The 18,105-nt window shown below is 48.0% G+C and overlaps 1 protein-coding gene across 2 annotated transcripts in view; it reads left to right on the top strand.

Annotated features, from left to right (window-relative positions):
• LOC119965444 (H-2 class II histocompatibility antigen gamma chain-like) overlaps positions 1 to 17,493 on the top strand; it is a 30,096-nt gene extending 12,603 nt beyond the window's left edge. For both annotated transcript variants that reach the window (XM_038796230.1, XM_038796228.1), the window contains exons 4-9: positions 1,444 to 1,506; positions 2,845 to 2,940; positions 3,711 to 3,825; positions 5,672 to 5,776; positions 9,869 to 10,066; positions 14,785 to 17,493. In XM_038796230.1, the coding sequence (XP_038652158.1) occupies positions 1,444 to 1,506; positions 2,845 to 2,940; positions 3,711 to 3,825; positions 5,672 to 5,776; positions 9,869 to 10,066; positions 14,785 to 14,792 (585 nt within the window). In that variant the 3' untranslated portion in view covers positions 14,793 to 17,493. The remainder of the gene's footprint in view (positions 1 to 1,443; positions 1,507 to 2,844; positions 2,941 to 3,710; positions 3,826 to 5,671; positions 5,777 to 9,868; positions 10,067 to 14,784) is intronic.
• The last annotated feature ends 612 nt before the right edge of the window (positions 17,494 to 18,105 follow it).

Here is an 18,105-nt window from a genome sequence, read left to right as displayed (position 1 = left end):
ACGTTAGATGTGGCAAGGTTTGGGGGTGTTTTATGCCAGCTATGATGAGGGGGCCTAAGAGTGGAAGAATAGGCTTGCCGCTGGGACCATGGCTGGAAGGAGCCGCAGATTCTGTTAGTGAAGGTGACAGCGTCGCTATGATTTTAAAATCTCATTCTACTTAACGTTTGTTGAGCTTACAATAAAAATAAAGACCGATTCAGAGAACAGGGCGGGGGCTCTAAGTTTGTAGCCGTAAATTACTTCCTGTTTGCGGTATACCTCTCACTGTGTGCATCCTGGAGACCCGTTTGGAACGGTGCATCCCCCCCGGCCCACCTGCCCTTCCCCACCTTCCTGCCAGACAGCCACTATTTGGCCATCCAAGGTCGATTTGACAAGCTGAGACAGAGGGTGAGGGTGGGAGCGAGCGGAAGACTCAGTCTCAGTTCCTCACCCCACCAAGAAATGTAAAATCCAATCCATACCGTTTCTCTTATGTACAACCTTCCACAATCCCGCGTTTAATCTGCAAAGGAACCTCGCTGTTCAAGCACTGATTGAATAATGGAAGGATCCCACTCTGAGTTCTCCAGCTAGGGTCGGAAGATCTAATTTCACCATTTTGTCTTTCCGTCTGGCACGGTGGCACAGTGGTTAGCACTGCTGCCTCACTTCCCCAGGGTCCCCGGTTCAATTCCCCGCTGGGTGACTGCCTGTGTGGAGTTTGCACGTTCTCCCCGTGTCTGCGTGCGTTTCCTCCGGGTGCTCCGGTTTCCTCCCACAGTCCAAAGATGTGCAGGTTAGGTGGATTGGCCATGATAAATTGCCCCTTTGTATCCAAAAGGTTAGATGGGGTTACTGGGTTACAGAGATAGGATAGAGACGTGGACGGTGCTCTTTCCAATGGCCGGTGCAGACTCGATGGGCCGAATAGCCTTCTTCAGCACTGTAAATTGTATGATTCTATGACTTGATGCTTGAGGGCTTAAGCCCACGGCCACCTGCACATAGATGAAGAGAGGAAAAGATTTGCATTTGCACAGAACCTTCCACATTCCCAGAAAAAGCTTAAACAGAGAACAACCCTGCTCATCAGCAGAGACTGTGGGATCATATATCACCCGCTCAGAGGACAACTATCGTGGGTTCAGCATCTCACCTGGCAGTGCGGTTCCTCCTCGGTACTGGCACAGCGCGCGTCGACCTAGATTTTTACATTTGAGTTTCTGGGATGGGATTTGAACCCACAACCTGCAAACGCAGAGGCAAGAAAGTTACCCACTGGGAGCTGGTAAATCCTCCCCTGAGATGGGGTGTCCCAGAATCGAATGCGATACTGCAGGCAGAATTGGACCAATATATTGTGACAAATTTGATTTTAAAACAGTTCATGGTGGTTACGACCAATAAAATTGATCTTAGAAATGTACACGTTTCATTCTTGTGATTGTTTTTCCACAGGCTCCGAAAACCACTCCCGCCAAGCCCATGACCTTGCTGGAACAAGTGCAGGAACAGCTGAAGGTAGGGTTGCAGGGAAGCTTTGACAGCTATTGTAGAGTCATGGAACGATACAGAAGAGGAGGAGGCCGCCCGTGCCCATCCCAACTCCTTGGAAGAGCCGCCCAAGTAGTCCCACTCCCACCAGCTCTTTCCCCAGCGCCCTGCAAATTCTCCCTTTTCTAATATTTCTCCAATTCCCTTTGAAAGTTCATCACCGAATCTGCTCCTGCCGTCCTTTCTGGCAGCGCACAATCCGTTGTGCGAAATAAACCTCCTCATTTCCCACCTGATTCCTTCGTCAATGAACTTCAATCTGTGACCTCTGGTGACCCACCTCGTTTCAAATGGAAACAGTCCCTTCCCATTTACTCTCCTAAATCCGTTCATTATTTTGAGAACTCTATTAAATCGCCCTATACATTTTAAACCATAGAATCCCTACAATGCAGAAGGAGGCCATTCGGCCCCTTGATTCTGCACTGATGCTCTGAAAGAGCACACTAACCTCGCCCTATTCCTGCCACCCCATAACCTTGGACACCAAGGGACAACTGATTATGGCCAACTCACCTAACCCGCCCATCTTTGGACTGTGGGAGGAGACCGGCGCACCCGGAGGAAACCATGCAGACACGATAGACCGTGCAAACTCCACACAGTCACCCGAGGCCGGAATTGAACCCGGGTCCTTGGCGCTGTGAGGCAGCAGCGTTGACTACGGTGCCACCATGCTGCCCCCACCGTACCGTGCCACCTTTCTTTGCTCCAAGGAGAACGGCCCCAGTTTCTCCAGAGCGGCCAAACAACTGAAGCCCCTCATCCCTGGGTACCATTCTAATAAATCTCCTCCACGCCCTCTCCAAGGCCTTGACACCCATCCTAATGTGTGGTGCCCGGAATTGGACACAGTGCTGTAGCTGGGACTGAGCTAGTGATTCACAACAGGCCTTTAAAAAGTGATTTCAAAAGGTTAAATTTGCTGGGTTCCGGGTGAGGGGTGGGCAGTGTCTGCCGGACTAATCAGATAGCTCTTTCACAGTCGGTAGCACAGTGGTTAGCACTGTTGCTTCACAGCGCCAGGGAGCCGGGCTCGATTCCCGGCTTGGGTTTCTGCGCAGAATCTGCACTTTCGCCCCGTGTCTGCGTGGGTTTGCTCCGGGTGATCCGGTTTCCTCCCATATGTCCCAAAAGACGTGCTTGTTAGATGAATTGGACATTCTGAATTCTCCCTCTGTGTGCACTCATTTGTTTGTAGCACATGTTTGAGCAGGAGGTTTAATGTCTCTGAACAATGGGGTGACTGCACCTTTGGTGAAATGGTTGGCCAATGATGATATTGTGTTGGTTTTTCAACGGCAGAAGGAGAACACAACTCAGATGATTCCTGAATTCAACAGCACCTTCTCCACCAACCTGAACCTGCTGAAAGAGAGCATGCCGGAATCCGATTGGCAGGTGAGTGCTTTGCCGCAGAGAATTGCATCGAAATAACAGCACAGAAAAAGGCCATTCAGCCCCACTGGTCCATACTAGTGTCAATGCTCCACACCAGCCTTCTCCCACTCCACTCTATCAGCTTAACCTTCTCGTCCTTTCTCCCTCATGCGTCTTACTAGCTTCCTCTTGAACGTAGCCACGCCATTCACCTCAACTGCTCTCTGTACAGGAAACTCCACATTCCCTCACTCCCTGGCTAACAAGATTTCTCCTGAATTTCTTCCTGGATTTATTAGTGACTGTCTTACATTGATGGCCTCTTTAGTCCTGGCTTCTCCCACAACACAGGAACTGGAAGAGGCCATTCAGCCCCTGAGGTGTGATCTGCCATTCAATGATATCATGGCTCATCTGAACTTTAATTCCATCCATCTGTCTGGCTCCCCAATTCCTTCATCCCCATGGCGGGCAAACATCCCTCGCTCTCAGGATTGGAAAGGATAAATTGAGTTGGCATCGACTGCTTGTCTGTGGGAGAGAGTGCCACACCAGCGCCAGCCCCTGGGTGAAGAATTGGAAACATTTTCTCTGCTTCCACTCTTTCGAAACCATTCATAAGTTTAAAGTTTGAGGAAACTTTTATCTTTAGTGTTTGAGCTTGATATCAGACATGCTTCAATACTTAACATTAGAAGTCTTTTTGTAGCTAAATGTAAACGTGCAGTATAGTTCAAAGGACCTGTTTCAAATCATTCGAACTGACCGTGTGATGTATCTTTTGTTTCCAGAACTTTGAAACTTGGCTCCAAAACTGGCTCCTCTTTCAACTCATCCAGGAGAAGAAGACAGCCCCAACAACTAGTCCCCCCCAACCCGCGCCGGAACCCAAACCCCAACCCAGCGGTACGTATCTGTCATATGATTTTATATGATTGGCACTCCATTCAGCAGCTCAACATTCACCTCCCCCAGCTCTGGCGCATAGTGGCAGCCGTGTGCTCCATCTACAAGGTGCACAGCAGTAACTCAACAAGGCTCCTTCGACAGCACCTTCCAAACACACAACCTCTCCCATCCAGAAGGGAAAGGGCAGCTGATGCATGGGATCTCCACCATCTGCAAGTTCCCCTCCAAGCCACTCACCATCCTGACTTGGAAATATATCGCTGTCCCTTCACTGTCGCCGGGTCAAATTCCTGTACCTCCCACAGATCTGTGGGTGTACCGACACCACAGGGACTGCAGCGGTTCACGAAGCCGGCTCCCAAAGGCAACAAGTGATGGCCTAGATAGCAAAACCTCACCTTTTTTTTTCATTCACTCATGGGATGTGGGCGTCGCTGGCTGGGCCAGCATTTATTGCCCATCTTTGAGGGCATTTAAGGCTCAACCGCATTGCTGTGGGTCTGGAGTCAAGTGTAGGCCAGACCGGGTAAGGGCGGCAGATTTCCTTCCCAAAAGGACATTAGTGAACCAGATGGGTTTTTAAACAAGCGATAATGGTTTCACGGTCATCATTAGACTTTTAATTCCAGGTATTTCTTGAATTCAAATTCCACCAACTGCCCTAGTGGGATTCAAACCCAGGTTCCCAGAGCATTACCCTGGGTCTCTGCATTACTAACCAAGTGAAAATACCACTACATCACTGCCCCCCCCCCCCCCCCCGTATGAAAGAATAAATAAAATATGTTATTCTTCCTCATTCTTGGCCAACTTCTGTCCTCTTATTCTCTCTTTCTCGTCCCTTGTCCTGAAGGTGTCAGCCCAGGGAGCTGGCTCACCCTCTCTCGGCAGACACAAAGAATAGAAAGGACTTGCATTAATGGAGCACCTTTCTCATCCTCAAGATGTCTTAAAGTGAACCCCTGTCAAGGAACCTCTTCTGAGTTCCGAAGAATGAGGGGGGATCTCATAGAAACCTATAAAATTCTAACAGGACCGGACAGGGTAGATACAGGAAGGATATTCCCCATGGTGGGGGTGTCCACAAACAGGAGTGGAAATCTGAGGATGCGGGGTAGACCATTTAGGACAGAGATGAGGAGAAATGTCTTCACCCAGAGAGTGGTCGGCCTGTGGAATTTGTTACTACAGGACGTAGTTGAGGCCAAAACATTGAATGTTTTCAAGAAGCAGTTAGATAAAGCACTTAGGGCGAAGAGTATCAAAGGACATGGGGGGAAAGCGGGATGAGGCTGGTGAGTTGGATGATCAGCCATGATCATAAAGAATGGTGGAGCAGGCTCGAAGTGTCGAATAGTCTCCTCCTGCTCCCATTTTCTATGTTTCTATGATTGACTAAAAGTCAGGGATGTGCGCGAGGCCAGAATTTAAAGAGGGTGGATAACTCGGAGGGTTGTCTGGCTGAAGGTTCAGTGAGACCATGGATGGATTTAAAAAGAAGGGTAAGAATTTCAAAATTGGGCAGCACGGTGGCCTAGTGGTTAGCACAACCGCCTCACGGCGCCGAGGTCCCAGGTTCGATCCCGGCTCTGGGTCACTGTCCGTGTGGAGTTTGCACATTCACCCCGTGTCTGCGTGGGTTTCGCCCCCACAACCCAAAAATGCGCAGAGTAGGTGGATTGGCCACGCTAAATTGCCCCTTAATTGGAAAAAATAATTGGGTACTCTAAATTTATAAAAAAAAAGAAAATCACATCAACGCCAACTTGCTCTCTACAACTGGTGCCAAATGTATCATTGTGACGTTCTGTTGAAACTGCTACATCATTTGTGTTTGCCACAGGGAGGAAGATTTATTCAAGCATAGCCATGAGGCCAATGATGGTCGACATGCCAGTCGCAGCTGATGCTAAGGCCAAATCTCCCAAAGTTGTGCCTGCAGCAAAGGGTAACTATGGCAACGAATGTTTAATCCACAGCAAATACGGGATTGGAAAGGATCGAGTTTGGGTGTCAGTGTAACAGTGCGACTAGCCCACACAGAGCAAAGATTCAAACTGGATTAGGAACGGTGTCATAAAGCTGTTCACTTACACACAGTCACATTGTCCAGAACAGCAGAACCAGTTCAAAGGGATAAAATTCAATATTACTCCCTGCAAAACAATTTGGACCCTGTTTTAACTCCGTGCAAATGAACAGGCCTGAATGAGCTAAAAAGATAGGCTCAGGAGTGGCAATTGCAATCAGATTGCCACCTCGGTCCTTATTCTTTACCTCAGTCAGGAGGTGCATAATTTCTCGTCAGGCCTTGATTCATTCAATTGCAAGCCGGATAGACTTCATTCACAAAACAACAATTTGGAATACAGATTCTGAGTAGCTTTGAGACATGCAGGATAGGGGGTCTTCTGACCTCGACGCTGGTGGTCATGGTCACGGGCAGGGGTGGAACATTTGGAGAGCTGCTGACTTTTAACTGCTCCGCAGATTTTCCAGTCAGTGTCAGGGCCAGAAAATGTGGCCGGGCGTGTGGTGAGTGTAACGTGCTCGGAGAAGCAGGTAATTCTGGATCTATGGTTCCCCAAGCTCGCCACCACAGGGGCCTCATGCCTGGGCCTGTTGTAAACTCTGTCACACCGTGTGTGACACAAAAGGCTCTGAATCATTGATCGGCATGATTGGCAAGAAGGGCAGCATGGCGACGCAGTGGTTAGCACTGCTGCCTCACGGCGCCAGGGTCTCAGGTTCCTTCCCGGCCCTGGGTCACTGTCCGTGTGGAGTTTGCACATTCTCCCCTTGTTTGCGTGGGTTTTGCCCCCACAACCCAAAGATGTGCAGGGTAGATGGATTGGCCTCGCTAAATTGCCCCTTAATTGGAAAAAATGAATTGGGTACTCTAAATTTAAAAAAAAAAGATTATCAAGAAACTCCATGAGTGTTGTATGATGTAGGTGGGGCACATGGCACATGTACAGGCTGGATTCACCAGAGAGATGCAGGGGATAAGTCAAGTTTTGAGGAGCGACTTGAGATATTGGGACTATTTTCACTGTTGAAGAGAGGTCCAGGAGCAGTTTTAATTGAGGTTTGTAAATTTTTGATGTGTCTTTGATTAGGCTTGATTAGGCAATTGATTAAGGGGAAGGTTGTTTCCACTTGTGGGAGAGTCTAGGAGCAGAGGGCTTAATCTCAGAGTGAGGGACTCGCCCATTTAAGACCGAGATGAGGAGGAATTTCTTCTCTCAGGGGTTAGTGAATCTGTGGAATTCTTTACCGCAGAGAGCTGTGGAGGCCGGGTCGTTACGTATGTCCAGGGCTGAGAGAGACAGATTTTTAATCAGTGAGGGAATCGAGGGTTATGTAGATAAGGCGGGAAAGTGGAGTTGAGGATTATCACATCAGATCAGTCACGATCTCATTGAATGGTGAAGCAGACGCGATGGGCCAAATGGCCTACTTCTGCTGCAAGGTCTCATTCGGAGAAATATCTCCATCCAGGGAATGGCTGGAACATTTTGCCACTGAAGGTTATTCAGGCAGGAACTGGCATTGAAGGACAAACTGGTGAAATCCTTGATTCTGAAAACACAAGGAGGAAACGCAAAGATTAGCTGTCCAAAACTCCGGATTATAAGAATCCAGTACTATAACCACTGTGTTGGATTTATCATACAATAGTGCAAACATATAAACAGTGACGGAGAAAATAACATTAACCATTCGATCTCTTCCCACAGCCCATGTACACTCTCCCCCACCATAGACTCGGCCCATCTAATAGATTCTACCACCTCATTGAATTCCATTCTACAGATCATGTACACTGACTCTAAAGATAGACTCTACCCAATCACTGAATCTTTGCCCACAAACCATGTACAATCTCCCCCAAGATAGACTCTACCCAGTCACTAAATCTCTGCCCACACAGTATGTACAGCCTGCCTATTGGACCCTATCCAGTCATTTACTCTTCTGAAAAAAAATGTTTGATATCAATATTCCGTTATCCATCAAGAGAAATTCTAAAATACTGATTCATATTGCACTTTTGTTATTCAACACTGGAATTCTGTTAATGACTCACGGGCCGTGAAGAATTGCTGCAAGTTCATTTCTCAGCTGCTGTGAGTGAAGGGAGGATTTAAACCAATTTTTAGGTTCTGGTTTATCCCAGAGCGACGAGACTGCCCTCGTGGAGTGCCCAATATTGATGAATTGAAGACTGATCTGCTTAATCCATGCAAGGCCACAATCCAAAAGAACTCGAGCACAAGATCAGGAATGCTCTGGAATGCTGCACCTTGGAGTGTTTAAGGCACAGGTTTTCACCCACACATCTTCTCAAGAAAGAATTCTTCAGTTCTTTGTTATGCCGTTGGGGACTTACTTGCTCAATGCTGCTTTCATTTTCGCTGTGGAGGTTGGGATACCAACCCCTCTTTCCCAGTCCCTCAGAATGTCCTGGTCCCTTCTCTGACGGGTGATCATGCAGTCAGCCGATTGAAAATCCCAATTCCAGGAACATCTCCCAATTACATGTGCCTTGAATGGAGAGCCAGAGGCATCAAGGTTAATGATTGGGGGGGGAGAAACAACAACGTGCATTGATGTAGCACCTTTAACACAATAAAACATCCCAACATGCTTCACAGGAATGATTGGTACCGATCCACATAAAAGAGTTAACAGGGTGAGTTTGGTCAAAAGGTGGCTTTAAAGATCACAGTGAGGTGGAAAGGCAAACAGGTTTATGGAGGAAATTTCAGAGCTGAACAAAGAACAATACAGCACAGGAACAGGCCCTTCAGCCCTCCAAGCCTGTACCGGTCATGATACCAACGTTTGTCAAACCCCTCAGCACTTCCTAGTGCCGTATCCCTCTATACCCATCCTATCCATGTGTTTATCAAGATGCCTTTTAAACTCCGTTAATGTATCTGCTTCCACAACCTCCCCTGGCAACGCGTTCCAGGCACTCACCACCCTCTACTTAAAAAGCTGCCTCGCACATCTCGTCTAAACTTTGCCCCACGGACCTTAAATCTATGCCCCCTGGTGACTGACCCCTCCACCCTGGGAAAGAGTGCCTGCCCATCCACTCTATCCATGCCCCCCATAATCTTGTAGACCTCCATCAGGTCACTCCTCAACCTCTGTCTTTCTAATGAAAACAGTCCGAGTCTATTCAGCTTCTCCACACAGCTAACACCCTCCAGACCAGGCGACATCCTGGTAAACCTCCTCTGCACCCTCTCCAAAGCCTCCACATCCTTCTGGTAGTGTGGTGACCAGAATTGTGCGCAACATCCCAAGTCGGCCTTACCAAGATTCTATATAACTGTAGCACGACTTGCCAGTTTTTATACTCGATGCCCTGTCCAATGAAGGCAAGCATTCCGGATGCTTTCTTGACTACCTTGTCCACTTGTGTTGCCACCTTCAAAGATCTGTGGACCTGCACGCCCAGATCTCTCCGACTTTCTATATTCCTAAGAGTTTTACCATTTACGGTATATTTCCCCTCTATGTGAGACCTACCAAAATGCATTACCTCACATTTGTCCGGATTAAACTTCATTTGCCATTTCTCTGCCCAAGTCTCCAACCTGTCCATGTCCTGCTGTATCCTCTGACAATCCCAGACACTATCTGCCACTCCACCAACCTTGGTGTCATCCGCGAATTTACTTATCAGACTGACTACATTGTCCTCCAAGTTGTTTATGTACACTGTTTATGTGCACGGAGGGCCGAGGCTACTGAAGGAACGGCCACTACTCGTGGCGAGATTAAAATCAAGGATGCACAAGTGTTTAGAATGAAAGGAGTGCAGAGATCTCGGAGGTTTGAAGGGCTCGGGGAGGTGGGGGGGGGGGGGGCGGGGGGCGGGGTGTGGGGGGGGTGACAGAGACAGGGAGGCAGAAGAGGCCCATGGAGGGATTAGGGGGGAAATGCAGGAAACAGGCTGCCAGCAGAGGACCTTGGGATGTGAAGAACATCATTCTGATGCCAATCATTCCCTTTCCTCATCCAGTGCTCAAAGCCGACACTGACTGTGAGAGACGTCGCACGAAAGCCAGGATTATTCCTGGAGCCTTCCTCCCCAACTGTGATGAGATGGGAAACTATGAGGTGAAGCAATGTTGGCCCAGCACAGGATTCTGCTGGTGCGTTTATCTGAATGGAACCAAGATCGAAGGAACAGACAGTCGGCACCAATTAAACTGCAAACGTATGTTTTCGTTTTCTTGATCTACCTGGGAGTACAAATGTGATTTAAAAAGTACCCCCCCACCCCCTTTCAGAGCCCACATGCAGCAAGACCTGGACAACATTCATATTTGGCCAACTAAGTAGGAAGTAGCAATCACGCCACGCAAGTGCCAGGCAATAGCCACCGCCTCTTGGCATTCACTGGTATTACCATTGTGGAGTCCCCCACCATCAACATCCTAGGGATCGCTAACAACCTCAAACTGAGCTGAACTAGCTATATAAATACTGTGGCTACAGGAGTAGTTCAGAGGCTGGGATTTCTGAAGTGAATTCCCCAAAGCCTGTTCACCATCTATAAGGCACAAGTCAGGAGTGTGATGAAATACTTCCCACTTGCCTGGATAAGTGAATCTCCAACAACAGTCAAGAGGCTCGATACCATCCAGGACACCCCATCCACCACAATAAGTATTCACTCCCGACACGACCAACACACAGCAGCAGCCGCGTGTACCATCTACAAGATGCACTGTAACAATTCATCAAGACTCCTTCAACAGCCTCCTTCTAAACCTCTACCAGCTAGAAGGACAGGGTCAGCAGATACTTGGGAGCGCCCGCACTTGGATGTTCCCCTCCAAGTCACTCACCATCCTGACTTGGAAATACATCGCCGTTCCTTCACTGTCACTGGGTCAAAAATCCAGGGATCCCCTCCCTAACAGCACAGTGGGTGTACCTACACCACAGGGACTGCAGCGGTTCAAGGAGGCGGCTCACCACCACCAACTCAAGAGCAATTAGGGATGGGCAATAAACATTGGCCTGGCCAGCAAAGCTCTTATCCCGTGAACGGATAAACTGAAATGTAGGAATGGAATTTAACTATTCTGCCCCTCAAGCCTGTCCCACAATTTGATACGACAACGATTGATCTGTACCTTAGCACCTTTTTGCTGCTTTTGCTCCATCTTTCTTTATGGCCTTACTTTCAAGGAAATCTGTCATAGACGTGAATGATCCAATTGATCCCCAGAATCCACAACCTTTTCAGTGCAGAGAGACTTCCAGATTTCCCTTACCCTTTGTGTGTAGAATTTCTCTCTCAGTTTGCTCCTAATTGCACTAATTTTAAGATTTGGTTCCCTAGTTTCCGATGCCACCCCCTCCACCCCAAGACCCCCCGCCCCTCCATCCCAGCCCACTATCAGAATAAAGGATTTGTCCGGCGTTACCACACCAATCGTTTGAAGCCCCTCAATGAGAATAGCCCTCAGGGAAAGACTAATTCAGCCAGGTCAAAATGGCAGGCCATCACTGGGGCCCATCCTTTGGAACCGCCCAGAAGGATTCACCCACCAGGGATCAGGAGTGAAAACTATTGGGTCCGAAGATCAACCATAGCGGACAACTCCCCAAATACTGCTGCAGCCTTAACAACCAACGCAGCACATTTCGAGGATGGCTGGATGGCTTTTAGAATGGTTTGGACTCTTGACTAGAGTTGTATTTTCAACTCTGCGTGTCTCGGAATGACATTAACACTGCGCAGCGTTCTGTAATCCTGCAAAGCAGACGTACCCGCAAAGATTCAAGGGGAGGGCCACTACCCACTTGTGTGACATTCTATGAATTGTACAATAATAATAACGATAATCTTTATTAGTGTCACAAGTAAGCTTAGATTAACACTGCAATGAAGTTACTGTAAAAATCGTTTGGCACGACAACGCTTTGCCCCTGCAGGTTAGGAAGGACTGTTGTGCATGGTCCATGTGTGACCTGAAGAATGTAATGAGGCCAGAAATGAGGAAAGTCCTCAAAACCCTGTGTCCAAGCTATAAGCTATAATAAACTCTACTTATCCATTTATTATCCTTCCACAGGCAATATAAACTCTCCCCTGCAATGGATTCCACTCACACGTATATGTCACTGAGGGAAAATTTGATACAAATGTTCCCTGATCCCCAAAGGACAGAAATAGGCCATTCAGCCCAATGGGGCCATGCGGTATTTATGCTCCTCCTGCTGACCAACCACCCACCTCCTCCCCTCCAAAGCCTTGCCACCTGGTTGTTTCCACTGGCGGGTGACAGCAGAACTAGGGGGCATAGCCTCAAAATAAGGGGAAGTAGATTTCGGACTGAGTTTAGGAGGAACTTCTTCACCCAAAGGGTTCTGAATCTATGGAATTCCTTGCCCAGTGAAGCAGTTGAGGCTCCTTCATTACATGTTTTTAAGATAAAGATAGATAGTTTTTTGAAGAATAAAGGGATTAAGGGTTATGGTGTTCGGGCCGGAAAGTGGAGCTGAGTCCACAAAAGATCAGCCATGATCTAATTGAATGGCGGAGCAGGCTCGAGGGGCCAGATGGCCTACTCCTGCTCCTAGTTCTCATGTTCTTATTATGTTCTTATACCCTAATTCGCACCAAGTCCCATTCACCAGTTGCTGTCACGCTCGCTGATCCACGTTAGTTCCCAGTTGAACAATGAATAAATATGAATGAATGAATATCGCTTATTGTCACGAGTAGGCTTCAATGAAGTTACTGTGAAGAGCCCCTAGTCGCCACATTCCGGCACCTGTCCGGGGAGGTTGGTACGGGAACAATGGGACAACACCTTCATTTTAAAGCTCTCAAGCCAGTTTCTGCAACCCGCCTTTGCAATTTAACCCTGAAGGGTGGAGGTTTTGGCAGATACAGAAAGGGACGCTTCTGCTCACTATTCAAGGGAATGTTGTTTTACGCTCACTGTGGCTTTCTGCTTTGTGTTCGATGGAAATTACAAACAGGGTCCAAATTGAATACCACAGAGGGAGGTTTCTGTCATTTGTGGCTCAGTGAGTAACTCTCGTCTCTGAGTCAGCGAGTTGTGGGTGAGATTTCAGCACAATCTCCAATCTGACATTCCCAAAATATTCAATGAACATGAGAAAAAAAAATCCCCAATCTTTTTTAATGCCCTGAATAATTTTCTCTAGGATCGGACACAGCAGTGTGTCGTGGAGATTGATCTTCAGTTCCTGGAGGCTTTGGGCAAATCCTGGAGAGTTTGCAACCCTAGTTAGTGTGCCATGCTGTGGAGATGCCAGCGTTGGACTAGGGTGGGCACGGTAAGAAGTCTTACAACACCATGTTAAAGTCCTACAGGTTTGTTTCGAATCACTAGCTTTCGGAGCACAGCTCCTTCCTGATGAAGGAGCTCTGCTCCGAAAGCTAGCGATTTGAAACAAACCCATTGGAGTTTAACCTGGTGTTGCAAGACTTCTTACTAGTCAGTGTGCATATTGGTAGCCACATTCCGTACATTCGCACTTCAAAAGCACTGCATTGGATGTAAAGTGTTCTGGGAAGGTCTGAGGTCATGAAAGACACAAAATAAAATGCAACATTGAGGAATGCCGCAGTGAGTAACTCACCTCCAGACTCCCCACAGCCTGTCCATCATCTACAAGACACAGGCGGCATGGTGGCAAAGTGGTTAGCACTGCTGCCTCACAGCGCCAAGTGACTCGAGTTCAATTCCGGCCTTGGGTCACTGTCTGTGCGGAGTCTGCATGTTCTCCCCGTGTGCGCGTGGGTTTCCTCCGGGTGCTCCGGTTTCCTCCCACAGTCCAAAGATGTGCGGGTTAGGCGGATTGGCCGTGCTAAATTTCCCCTCAGTGTCCAGAGGTTGGGTGGGATAGGACTGGGGATTGGGCCCAGATGGGGTGCTCTTTCGGAGGTTCGGTGCAGATTTGATGGGCTGAATGACCTCCTTCTGCACGGTATGGATTCCATGAAGTCAGGAGTGTAATGGAATACTTACCTGGATGAATACAGCACCAACATCACTCAAGGGCGGCACGGTGGCACAGTGGTTAGCATTTTTGCTTCACAGTGCCAGGGTCCCAGGTTCGATTCCCTGCTGGGTCACTGTCTGTGTGGAGTCTGCACGTTCTCCCCATATCTGCATTGGTTTCCTCCGGGTGCTCCGGTTTCCACCCACAGTCCAAAGATGTACAGGTTGGGTGGATTGGCCACGTTAAATTGGCCTTAGTGACCAAAAAAGGTTAGAGGGGTTATTGGGTTATGGAGATAGGGTGGAAGCGAGGACTTAAGTGGGTTGGTGCAGACCCAATGGGCCGAATGGCCTCCTTCTGCACTGTATGTATGTTCTATGTATCTAAGAAGCTCAACCAGAACAAAGCAGCCATCTGATTGGCACACCTTCCACAAACATTCACTCCCTCCAACACCGACGCACAGTAACAGCCGTGTGTACCATCTACAAGATGCACCACAGGAACTCACCAAGGCTCCTTCAACAGCACCTTCCATGCGCTCTGCCATCTAGAAGGGCACATAGGAACACCACCACCTGAAAGTTCCCCTTCAAACCACTAACCATCCTGACTGGGAAATATATCGGCCGTTCCTTCACTGTCACTGGGTCAAAAATCCTGGAACTCTCACTCTACCAGCGCCGTGGGTGTACCTACAGCAGGGGGGGGGATGCAACGGTTCATGAAGGTGGCTCATCACCACCTTCTCAAAGGCAATTAGGGATGGCCATTAAATAGTCGTGGCCGAGCCAGCAATCCTGTGTTCCATGAAAGAATTTTTAAAAACAATACAAATTGTCTGCATATGGAACCCAGAGGAAAACAATGTTGAAAACATTGTTGAAACTTCAAAATTTTGGAATAATTTTTAAACTCATGTGAACTCTTTCTCTTTGATTACAGCACACTAAGGGTGAAGATGGACTCTTGATGGAGAGACGGGCACATCCTGGCTGGATACCCTCCACAATTCAATCATTCATTAATTGCAACTACTGATTTTTATTAACCTTGGGTATGATCGCTAACCGTTGACAGCTGCCTCCTTGCCTGGCTATTGTACTTCCCACTCTTCTTGAAGACTTGTCTCAACTTGCCCAGATCTTTGCCATTCCTAATTTGGCGCTCCCCCCCCCCCCCCCATCCCCAATAAGGAAATTCCACGGGGATGCTGTGATCCAATTCCCAGGAGGAAGTGACAAAACACAGTATTCCCCCTCCGAGGTTTGTTCTTGGGTGGCCCACAGGGAACCGGGAGAACAACATCCCCTAAATCTCAGGCCCTACTTAAAAAAACCCAAAACGATTTGCCGTTTCAAACTTGCCAACATTGAGACATGAGGAGAGCTGAAGAGTAAAATGTCAGACGGGAGTGGTTTAATCGTAGAAATGCCAAAGGAATATACACTGGTACAGAGGAACATAAATAACTGGATGCCAGAACACGATTAGTGAGAGAATTCTGGCAATTCACGACATCAAAAGGGGCAAAGGTTTGAGATGGAGGGGGGATCCTTCTTTAGGGCCTAATCCAATGATGGCTCCCAACTATTATCTAAACCTGCCCTTCTCCTTTATATACTGACCTGTCCATTAGCCACACGGCCCATCTTGATTTGAATCTAAAACCTCTGTTGGCACTTTTATACTGGGGTCATGACCCTCGAAGTCCACCCCCCTCTTTCCACCTCCTCCATCCCCCCACCCAACCCCTCTGCACTGTACCCCGCCAACTGCAGCATTGAAGGACAATCACTCCACAGACTGAAATGGGTTCAGAAGAAAGCTCGCATCACCATCTCAAAAGGTCAACCAGGGATGCTCAATATTTGTTGACCAGGGATGCTCAATATTTGTTGACCTGGCTAGCATTGGCCGCATTCGGATTCAGAAGTAGATGATTTGGGCCAGAAATTGTTCCTCGGCGAATTGTTTTTCGATGCAAAGTGACTTTGCCCCATCCCCATATTTTGGGGTTCAAGGTTTGAACGGGTTATCGTGGTAGTACCAGTTTATATTCCTACGATATACATTACCACACCTTACCGAAGCATCACCTTCTAACTGTGTGCCTGGCTATTGATTACTTTGTTTGAAGCTAGTATTGCCTATAATCAACTTGCGAGAAAATGATATTGCTTCCTGTTCTTTTTATTTGTTACTTAACAGCGATTGCTAACTGTAGATGGGGAAAATAATTTTGCAATAAAGGGAGGGAATTTATTCTTGTTGTTTTATTTTCATACAACTTTATCAAAGCCGTGGATCAGCAAATTCCCTGTGGTTAATATCCTTCACCATCAACTTTAACCCAGCATGGCACATGGCGCAGTGGTTAGCACTGGGACTGTAAGGCTGAGGACCCGGGTTCGAATCCCGGCCCTGGGTCACTGTCCGTGTGGAGTTTGCACATTCTCCCCATGTCTGCGTGGGTTTCACCCCCACAACCCATAGATGTGCAGGGTAGGTGGATTGGACACCCTAAATTGCCCCTTAATTGGAAGAAAATAATTGGACGCTCTAAATTAAAAAAACCCACTTTGGCCCAATCAAGGATGAAAAGTCTTCTCTGTTCATTCCCTTTGATCCTCTCACAGAGACACACAAGCCAAATCCAAACCAGTCAGTTTCTCACAGGTGTTTGCAACCGGCAGCAGTGTTCATCTGTCAAATAATCTGATACGGCGACGGGCTCCATATGACGATGCTACCTTGCTAGTTTTTCAATCAAAATGATGAGAGGTTGAGCCATGAGCTGGACAATTGGCTGCACTTTCTACTGATTGACCCAGTGCCAATCTGCCACAATTTTGCAGGTCAGACATGGCTCCCATGAGCATCTTGGCCTCAATGACAGGAAGTCCCCGGTGAAATGAGCAGTTTGGCAAACAGTTTCGCCAACTCTTCTGTCAGTGTGTGATGTGCATTGCGGCTTTAAGCGCTAGAAATTGTTGCCTATTTTTGCTGGGTAACTTTGAGTTTGAATAGGAGCGCATTGCTGTGGAAAAGGTTTCTGAAGTGCGTCCGCGTTATGAGCATGAGGTAATTTTTGACGGATCTGCCGCCGACATTGCAAACGATGCGGCTAATCTATTAATATTTTTGGCAGTGCCGGCTTTACAACCAGTACCTTTCCCAAAAGTGGGACATTTCTTTCAAGGACTATTCATTCATTTTAGTTTGGTTTCTGTCAGAGGGGTGACCTATCACCTGCTGGAGTTTCTATGGCCTTTGCATTTAAAAACTTGTGTTGTTTTAAGATTTGCACATTATAATTAAGATTTGCTTAAATAAAGTTTTTCCTGCGTGTAGTTGTGTCGATGTTGGTGGATAAGTTTAAGAAGAAGCGACATTAGCTGAGAGGGCAGGCTGTTATAGGAATGACCATTAATGTCGCTCGAGGGAGGGAGGAGGGGCTCTGGGCAGTGAATTGCGGACTTGGTGGAATGTGCTAACTGTGGTACAGTGGTGATTCCTTGCTCAGGGGGTGGTGGGTGTTCAGAGAGCTTCTGAGATGAGAAAATGGCTTCTGATTAATGTCATTTGTAAAAGAGAAAGGATTTGGATTTGTTATAAAGGAGTAACAAAGGAATAAAGGTCAGAGGAAAATTACATGACTGTGTCCTTTTTTTCCAATTAAGGGGCAATTTAGCATGGCCAATCCATCTACCCTGCACATCTTTGGGTTGTGGAGCCAAGACCCACGTAGACGAGGGTACTTGTGTGTCTTTGCCCCTCTTGCCCCTATGTTTCATTTATTGCTGGGATGAGTGTCACTGGCAAGTTGGGAACTTGTTGCCCATGTTTCATTGTTCTCGAGGAGCTGCTTGTGATCCACCTTTTTGGACTAATTGACCCATCTTCTGTTGCAATCCTCCTCCATCGTCATTGATGCCTTCAGATTCCACAATTCCAATGCTCCCATTCCCAGACTCCCACATCCCAAACTCCGTCGACTTCAGTTACCCACGTCCTGACTTGCACAAGTCCCCATTCAATATCACTGCCACCCACCCCTCCCCACACCGCGCACCACCTCACCTCCCCCCTGCACCCCCCGCACACACCCCTCCCCCACACCGCGCACCACCTCGCCTCCCCCCGCACACACCCCTCTCCCACACCGCGCACCACCTCACCTCCCTCCTGCACCCCCGCACACACCCCTCTCCCACATCGCGCACCACCTCACCTCCCCCCTGCACCCCCCGCACACACCCCTCC

Source organism: Scyliorhinus canicula, chromosome 4 (genome assembly GCF_902713615.1).
Source record: "Scyliorhinus canicula chromosome 4, sScyCan1.1, whole genome shotgun sequence".
Lineage (NCBI taxonomy): Eukaryota > Metazoa > Chordata > Chondrichthyes > Carcharhiniformes > Scyliorhinidae > Scyliorhinus > Scyliorhinus canicula.
This window is presented reverse-complemented; position numbering and strand designations above follow the sequence as displayed.